This window comes from Trachemys scripta, chromosome 8 (assembly GCF_013100865.1).
Source record: "Trachemys scripta elegans isolate TJP31775 chromosome 8, CAS_Tse_1.0, whole genome shotgun sequence".
Classification (NCBI taxonomy): domain Eukaryota; kingdom Metazoa; phylum Chordata; order Testudines; family Emydidae; genus Trachemys; species Trachemys scripta.
Window position 1 is genome coordinate 67,170,608 of NC_048305.1, and position 9,462 is coordinate 67,180,069.

Genomic DNA, 9,462 nt, shown 5'->3' on the forward strand with positions numbered 1-9,462 from the left:
ATTGGATAAGCAGCTGTGCAGTAATTAATTAATTAAAGAAACACTTGGTTTATAAATGGTTCTGAGGGTCAGGCAGGAGACCAGAACATAGAGGGGAAGCTCCTGGGAAGAGAGCTCTTCAGAGGAGCTGGGTAGGAAGCTACGCCCATTGGTAGCAGAGGCTCCTGGAGAGAGGAACACTCCCCAAAACATAAAGAGAGACAGCTCCAGAGGGGAGAGACTACAAAGCTCTTGAGCCAGGGAGGCCTGGGAGATACCCTGAGATCACAGGGGAGAGACTGCACAGCTCCAGGCAAAGGAGAAGCCTGGGAACTTAAGGGAGGAGAAGGCTTGTTTACACACTGTTTGGCTGTTGATTAAATAAACAAAATCCCTGAAGGGGCATTGTTCACTGTATATAAGCATCATTCAACTTATTGGTGTCAAGTATCGGGGGTAGCCGTGTTAGTCTGTATCTACAAAAACAACAAGGAGTCCGGTGGCACCTTAAAGACTAACAGATTTATTTGGGCATAAGCATGCATCTGAAGAAGTGAGTTTTTTTACCCACAAAAGCTTATGCCCAAATCTGTTAGTCTTTAAGGTGCCACCGGATTCCTTGTTGTTCAACTTATTGAAAACCCGCTGGGGGAACTGAAGCAAAAATTTAACTGCAGTTCTACACCAGAGCACCAGGGGGCACTCCTTTGGTGAGTCCCTGCCATTACAGGGCCCAAGTCCCTGGCATGGGGTGAGGAGGCCTTGCCTGCAACAGAACCAATGCAGGTCTGCTGTGCAGAGTTGGGGTTAGATTTGTAGCTTGTGCAGATAAAGTTAAGCTACCTCTGTTGGATTTCCTTGCACTATGGGCAAAGTGGGCAGATTGATCTGCTCCTCTGTGGAGTCGCTGCTATTATACCTCCATACAACAGGTAGCGGCTTTCAGAATGGTATTACAGCAATTTTTCCAGCCTCAAGAATAGAGTAATAGCTCCAGAGTGGCTATTTTTCATTCTGCAGCCTGGGTAGAAAATCAGTTTCCTCTGCCTGAAAGATGAATGACTCTAGTATCACACAGCATAGTTGCCCAACCTGTGTGCTGGGACCAGGATTTAGGTCTGTTCAAGCATCACAGCAAGATTTGAAACTGATATAAAATGGTGATTCACCCTGAACTCTTTCTGATACAGAGTATCTCTCTGTGAAGATAAAAAAACAATGGCATTCTACATAAACTATGGTGGAGTTTTTTGTTTTTAGTTGAGTCATTATTGTCCTTAGAAAATCAAGTCACAGCTGGCTTCTAAGCACATAGAATAAAGCAACCAAATGTTACAGTGTTGGTCATTTTATATGCAAATGGTGTACTATACAAGAATGGGTGTGGAGGTATGTAGGCCCTGTTCTACAATAAGGCCTGGTCTATACTTAAAATTTAGATTGACGTAGCTGCATTGCTCAGGGGTGTGAAAAACTCTCACCCCTGAACGCCATAGTGATGCTGACCTAAAGCCCTGTTGTAGATGTGGCTAGGTAAGTGGAAACCTTCTTCCATTGACATAGCTCCTGGTGCTCAGAGAGCTAGATTACTTACAATGACAGAAAAACCCTTCCATCACGGTAGGAAGCCTCTGCACTATGGAACTGCAGTGGTATACTACAGGTCTGTAGCTGTGCCACATCTTCCTAACCGTGCCATAGTATTGCAGTAAAGCTGGTTTTTATGGTGTTCCTGGCCAAGATTGGATGCTGACGTGCCAGACGTCACATATGGGAGCCATCTCTTACGAGACTTCCAAGCAGGCCAAATTCCTGCTCAGGGAGTTTCATTTGAACATGGTGTTCTTCGCTCCCTATCTTGCAATGCTGGTGTAAAGTCACAGGCACTGTTAAACAGCTGTTGTGTTGCATTTCAGTAGTGAGTGAAGTGATCCCTGTATATCCCTTAATTATCTCATAAGGATGTCATGAGTCGTCTTTAATGTTTTTAATATGATTTGCAATCCTCAGTTGAAAAGCTTGATCCAGTGAAGCCTTAGAAGGAATTAGTTCATGTTCCTGCACAGTCTCTGCTTTCTAAATGCTAATTTTGCTAAGCAACAGCCCTAATTATAGGCTCTAGATATCTTGTAATTTGTTTTAAAAAAAATTGTCTCTCTTGAATATGAGAAGGGGAAAAAAGGCAAATCACAACTTTCATCTTATTCTGATTTTGACTAAAAATAATACACTCTGTTCCTTCACAACCATGAGCTTGTTAGGCGGGCTATTCCTCTTACAAATGATAAAACCTTGAGAAAACTAGTGCTAACTGAACCTTAACTCTAGTTGTTACAAAGGAGACTTTAAGCAGCAAATGCAAAGAGGTTCACTTTTTGGAAATAGAAACTTATGAGTATGCAAAGATTTGTTGTGCCAGGTTTCCTATAGGTAATCTGTGTCGTTACCTGTCAAATAATTAATTCTACGTTTCTTCTACCTTCAGGTCTTAAAGACCAGACTGGCTGTGGGTAAAACAGGACAATACTCTGGGATGTTTGACTGTGCTAAGAAGATTTTAAAAAGAGAAGGGTTGAAAGCCTTTTACAAAGGTTATGTACCCAACATTCTGGGCATAATTCCTTATGCTGGTATAGACCTGGCTATCTATGAGGTCAGTTTGTTTACTTGATGCGTGTATTATTTCTTTAGACACACAAAAATGTAAACTGCCCTCCTATTACCCTCTTAAAATATGTATCATTCACTCACATCTGTAACTTACTTGTAGTTACACTTATTTGTGGATTCAAAAAATATCTGCTGTAGTATGCTCAGGGCCAGTTTTTAACACATTTTTCCTTACTGTGTTACAGTATTGCCAACCCCATGATTCAAAAATCATGAGTCAGACCCACCAAAATCATGAGATTTCCCCCAGAATCATGAGTGTTTTGTTGTGGTTTGGTCTGTCTGGATTTAGATGATTTTGGCTCCCACTGTGGGAGCTCTCACCCCCACATCTGCTCCTTCTGCAGCTTCAGGGATTCTTTACCTCTTCTTTCAGGCCTGTGGGGAGTCAGCTGCAGTGGAGTCTCCTCCTTCCCAGGCCTGGAGGAGGCCTGTTGCAAGGAGGGAGATAGGAGAGGAGAGGAGCAGAGGAGCGATGCCATTGCTCACAGGAAGGAAACGGGAGGAGAGAGCAGAACTATCCTGAGCTGCTGAACTTTTTTGTGTCCCCCTCCCTTCCTGTGAGAACCACTTTGGCTCCTGAGGGGGGGAAAGAGAGAGCTCTGCCTGCTTCCTGCAGCAGCCCTGAATGGCTGCCCTTCCCAGGAGGCAGGTGAGTAGAGAAGGCAGCCAATTGGGGGCTAGGGGGCTTCTCCCAGGCAGGCCTGAATTATCTATTTTCTATCTGTTTTCTTTCTGAAAGAAAATTTATTACTCTTTGGAGCAGGGGGCATCTTTCTGTTCTGTATTTGTACAGTGCCTAACACAGTGGGGTCCGGGTCCATGCCTAGGGCTCCTAGGTACTTTGGTAATACAAATAATAAATATTGCTACTACTACAGGGAGATAAAGTGGCAGGATTGGACCCTTGCACAAGTAGGTGATCCTTTCATAGTCAACCTCTTTTTCCCTGTAACATCCAACGGCATTGCTGGCATGAGTAAGTGTTGCAGGACCTGGCCCACGTTTTGGAAGCGGATTTTGGTAGGTTTAAATCAGAACATTAGATAGCTGGTTGTTGCAATGCAATATACTCATATCTTTCTTTTTAAACACCCCCCCTCTGGCCTGCAGCACATCCCTTCTACAACAAGCTTAAACCCTAAACACCTGACACTATTGCATGTTATGTAGCCCTATGGCTATGATAGAGTTGAACATATGTAATTATTCCCTCTCATTATGACTGGATTATATTAATGTGAATATATCATAAATGTGCTTTACACTGAGGGGCTGCCTACACATAAAATTAATCTGATATAAAATAGGGTGTGAATTCAAAGTGGATTAACTATTCTTGATTAATAAAGCATCCACACATAGAAGAGCATGTGTGGATGCTATTATTCTAGAATAAGAGTGTTTTATTCCAAATTATATTAATCTACTTTGGGAGTGGATTAAATTAATTCAGAATAAGAGCGCCCATACATGGATTTAATCAGAAATAGATATTTCTGAATAATTTGATGTGTAGACAGGCCCTGAGGACGTTTCACCAATGGCTCATTTTGTAGCACTGGCTACCAATTAGCTTCTGGGTATGGTTTAAAGTGTTGATTTTGTCCTATAAAGCCCTAAATGGGACCCCTAAGACTGACCAGGACTAGCTAACATGTTTTTAAACATCCACTCTCTTTGCCTACACTGGGTGTAAAGGGGTCTCTAAAAACATGTTAATTAACACAAATTAGCTAACACATTGTATACTTTTTTAAAGACTCATTTCCCCAGTCTAGACAAGCAGCAGAAGTGCTTGAGCTGAAGGCCCAAGTTTAAAGCAGTGGTGAGACCTGATAGCATTTTCTATGAGGGGGTCTTCTATTGTGGTACTCATTTTCCCACCTGCACTTGATCTGAAATACCTTTGTCAGCCTTCTGTGCACAGTCTGTCTTATGTAACTGGGGTATAGTCACTTAATTCTGAGAAATATGCTTCATAATAAAACTTGAAAAGGCAATTTAATATTTTTATCTATCACATTTTTAACTTTTATTTTGTGGTGCTTGTGGATCACCACTATAAGGCTTTATCCTCTACTTGTTGAGTGCTGTGGTCTGATCAAAGAAAGCTCTTAAGCATGCTCTTACTTTAAGCATCTAAATAATACCACTGAAGTCACTGGGCTTACTTATATACACATAAAGTTAAGCACATGCTTAAGTGCTTGTTGGATTGAGGCAGAGCACTCAACACCTTGCAGGATTGAGCCCATGAATGCATTTGGAATATTTTTATGGAGACAAAGGAGCACCTTAATATTGTTGTTAGCTATAAAGTCTGCTTAACTATCTATTGTAAACTTTTATATACCTCATTCAAATCTATTTATGTTTTCCTGGCAGGCTTTGAAGACTGCTTGGCTAGATGGTTATGCATCAGACTCTGCTAACCCCGGTGTCTTTGTGTTGCTTGGATGTGGTACTGTCTCCAGCACCTGTGGTCAGTTAGCCAGCTACCCTCTTGCTCTCATCAGAACTCGCATGCAGGCTCAAGGTGAGAATTGGGATTTGGGTTTGGGAAGAATGTCTTTTAAAGGTATTTATAATTTGGAGAATAATCCCTACTGTTTTTAAAATCCCTATGCCTGTTTTTAAGGTGTCTAATACCATACTGACCTTGCCCATCTAAACTTTTGATTGGCTTTGTTAGTGCTTGACACAACCTTCATGTTACAGATTCCAGCTCTGTGTGTTTTAATATTTATATTTTATAGATTTGTGTCAATCACCTTATATATTTTAACCCATTTATGGAGCTCCTATCACAAGCTATGTAAAGACCATATTGTAAAATCAAAGGACAAAACTGAAGTTTGTATAAATAAATAAATAAAGCACTAACCACCAGAGCAAATGCATGGCCAGAGGAGACCAAGGAATTTGGTGTAGAGAAAAGCTCTGTGACCCTCAAGGAAAATAAGTCCAGCACTGAAAAAGGGTTACTTACCAGCTGTTAAAAGAACAGGAGTACTTGTGGCACCTTTAAGACTAAGAAATTTATTTGAGCATAAGCTTTCGTGGGTGAACGAGCCCCTCATGGCATGGCTGATGTGATTAGGTCCTATGATGATGTACACCCTGCACATCTACCAATGTGATATATGCCATCATGTGCCAGCAATGCCCCTCTGCCATGTACATTGGCCAAACCGGACAGTCTCTACGCAAAAGAATAAATGGACACAAATCTGACATCAGGAATCATAACATTCAAAAACCAGTAGGAGAACACTTCAACCTCTCTGGCCACTCAGTAACAGACTTAAAGGTGGCAATTTTGCAACAGAAAAGCTTTAAAAACAGACTCCACCGAGAAACTGCTGAACTTTAATATGCAAATTAGACACCATCAAGTTAGGCTTGACTAGAGACTGGGAATGGCTGAGCCATTACACACATTGAATCTATTTCCCCATGTTAAGTATTTTCACACCTCTTGTCAAACTGGCTATCTTGCTTATCACTACAAAAGTTTTTTCTCTTAATTAGCCTCTTAGAGTTGATAGGACACCTCCCACGTTTTCATGTTCTCTGTATGTGTATATATATCTCCATTCTATGCATCCGATGAAGTGGGCTGTAGCCCACGAAAGCTTATGCTCAAATAAATTTGTTAGTCTCTAAGGTGCCACAAGTACTCCTGTTCTTTTTGCGGATACAGACTAACACGGCTGCTACTCTGTTATCAACTGTTGCAAATAGGTGAAAAGAAAGGTAGTAGAGCGAGGTCTCAGACAGGAGAGGATAGATCAACTTCCAGCATGTTGTTAGTGCAACAAGCAAGGTATTCTTGTGGACCTTTCATGGGAGGGAGTTCCAAGGCACAGGTCTGCAGCTGAAAGAGACTTGCCCCAAACTTAACGACTGAGAGCAGACGTTGCTGTGCTAGGAAATAGTGTTGAGAAGACTCTGTACCAAGTCCGTAGAGTTAGAGGTGGTAAGTTGTGCATCTGTGTAGTGAGGAGCTTTATATGATTAGAATATTAACATCACTAGAACTGCTGAACAATGGAGATTGCTATCTTCCTTTTCTTTTCCAGCTCTGTTGGAAGGAGCCCCACAGCTAAACATGGTTGGACTCTTTCAAAGGATAGTTGCTAACGAAGGAATCCTAGGACTTTATAGAGGCATAGGCCCAAACTTCATGAAAGTGCTTCCGGCTGTCAGCATCAGCTATGTGGTTTATGAAAAAATGAAGCAAAATTTGGGAATAGCATGAAAAGAAGGAAAAAGCTGATAAGCCTCTAGCCTTCTCAGGAATATTCAAACCAAAAGGATTTCTCAAATAACTGGTTTGTTCTTGTTTATAATTGGAGAACAGATCACTGTGCAAAGAAGCTGTGGTTTTGTTTTTTCCCCCCAAGCTGGAAGGAACTGCCTTAGTTTCTAACCTCCAACCCCAAACTGCTATTAATATACTATGGATTTTAAAAATAAAAAAACACAGCATCTTTAAATCAGCTACACGTTAAGACTATCAGGAAACCACCTACGGTTTAGCTCTTCGCTTTAATTTTTTTGTAATTACTGCTCTCTTAAATATGCATTTGACTGGGTGAGGCCACATTTGGGAGAAGTGTATACTGCATTGGTATTAAAACTCATAGATTTGTCACACCATCTTATACTCAAGCAATTCACAACTGTCCTTTTGCACTTACCATCTGTAAAGGCATATTGCTTTTTTGATAAACTGTTAAAATAAGTCCTGGGAAAACATTGTCTTAGAAGCAGGTAAGAATAGAACACCACATTAAACTTTGTCTCCTGATAGCTTTTCTTTCAGGATGACAAAATGTTTGGCTTTTATTCCTCTGCTTTTCCTCTAAAGAAATGAAAGTGCAAGGGGATGTTGTTCTATGGCATCAGAATACCTCAAGCTGAGTTAAATTCTATGTTTTTATGGTACAGTCACAATGACCTTCATAGCTCATTTCACTGGGCTGCTTTCCTCTTAATTTATAAATGCTGGCAGCATTAGCCAAGACTGCCTTGGTTCTCGATGCAAGTTTTATAGGATCTTAATAGTTAGCACCAGAAAAGAACTACTGGATCACTAAACTCCCTGCAAACGCAGGTTACAGTTCCAGGATAAAGGAAATATCTAATATGAAATTGATGCTGGCTGTATCAATTGGAGTGTACCAAAACAAGCAAGTTAGTAAAGATCACAGGGCTGATTATTGGGAGGCTTTTGAATGATTTTTCTCAATGGGGTTTGGAATGCTGTCCTCTTCTTCCTAGAGTCTGAGGACTCATTTGTTTCCCATTCAGAATGGTTGCAGTTCAACAGCATCCTTCTAGTTGATAATATTGGAGGGGGGAGTTGCTGTTGAACAATGTGAGGCACTTTCTCCCCCCACCTTCCGAACCTGAAGGTCTGAGAGCACTGGCTCAGGGAGTCAGACTGGGACCAGAAAATGAGATGATGTTGCTGAGTGACTAGGCAGAACACCACAATCAGACCATTAAAGTGGCCCTAGGTTTTTATATTAATGAGGAAAAATACAAACAAAGCACTCAAAGAGCCCAAGAACTCATTTTTGATAAGCTATTATTTCACAGTTTCTCCCATATATGGGATGGATATTTTAATGTACAGACACTTTGTAAATGGCTTCCCCACTAAGGTATATTTCAGCTGCTTGCTGGCCTCAACACTGGCACAAAATAACTGGTTTTGTAGTGTTAATTTGCACTAATTCCATGTGGACGGACAGAACAGATAGAATTTGGCCTTTTATGTAAGACACACACACAGTGTAACCATTTTTCATTCTTGATCTTCTAAATCCTGAGAGTTAATCTGGTGATATTATAAAATGGCAGCTTTTTCTGGCTTTACCTTTATTTAACCTACCGTCTAGTTTATGCACTTCTTTTAAAAGCCAGAGTCTATTGCTCTACAGAAGGTATTGTGGTGCTTATGTACAATGTCTTTATGATCTGATTGTCCATGTTCTTTTGTCTTTGCCAATCTCTTTGTACCTGCATATAATTCATGGGATCCAGTTTTGTTTCTCAATTATCCCTTTGATTGTAACAGATATATTCTTTATGCAATGCAAGGATGACCTATGCAGCGCCTCTTGTGTAGCAGACTCAGTCCATTTTGTTAATATTGTATAAGTGTCATTATGAGTGTTCAGTTGTGGTGGGGACATTTTCAACTGCCAAAGAACGTGAGACTATTTGAGTTTTAACTTTTCACCATGTGCCTCTAATGGGCTGTGTTCAAATTATGTATTCTTAGTCTGTGTACTGAAAAAAGTTGATCACTTTTATAGATCTGTAAAACTACCAGTTTATAATAAATGTTTGTTTCCTAATCTGTCTGGGATGTATTATGTTTTTCATGGTTTGGAAAACAGATGTTCAAAAGTGACAATTCCCTTAACTCCAGTACTGTGTGCTTTAATGTCAAATGAAAGACAAAGCAGCTCTAGCCAAAAATTAGTACTGAAATCAGTGTACCCTGTACCCATTACAATGGTATTTGAACACCTATTTTAGCATTTAAAGGCTGTGTCCTGGCTACACTACAGAATCAACTGTCAGAGGTCCCAAATGAAGTATTAACACTGTTCTATCTTGCAGTGTAGATGGGAACAAGCAAAGTCTCCAAAGTCTTGATCCTTAGCACAGTTCAAGGGACACTGTAAAACCATGATTTGGTATGGTGTACACGGCAAGATGGAAGAGCATTTTACCTGTCCAAGAACAGACATGTTTGTAAGAGTGACTTAACATAGCTGAAGCTTGTTGTAT

General features: G+C 40.6%; 1 protein-coding gene across 1 annotated transcript in view; it reads left to right on the forward strand.

Annotated features, from left to right (window-relative positions):
• Window positions 1-9,027, forward strand: part of SLC25A24 (solute carrier family 25 member 24) — a 40,561-nt gene extending 31,534 nt beyond the window's left edge. Inside the window, exons 8-10 of the mRNA XM_034779426.1 lie at window positions 2,465-2,632; window positions 5,038-5,188; window positions 6,735-9,027. Of these exons, the coding sequence (XP_034635317.1) occupies window positions 2,465-2,632; window positions 5,038-5,188; window positions 6,735-6,913 (498 nt within the window). The 3' untranslated portion in view covers window positions 6,914-9,027. The remainder of the gene's footprint in view (window positions 1-2,464; window positions 2,633-5,037; window positions 5,189-6,734) is intronic.
• The last annotated feature ends 435 nt before the right edge of the window (window positions 9,028-9,462 follow it).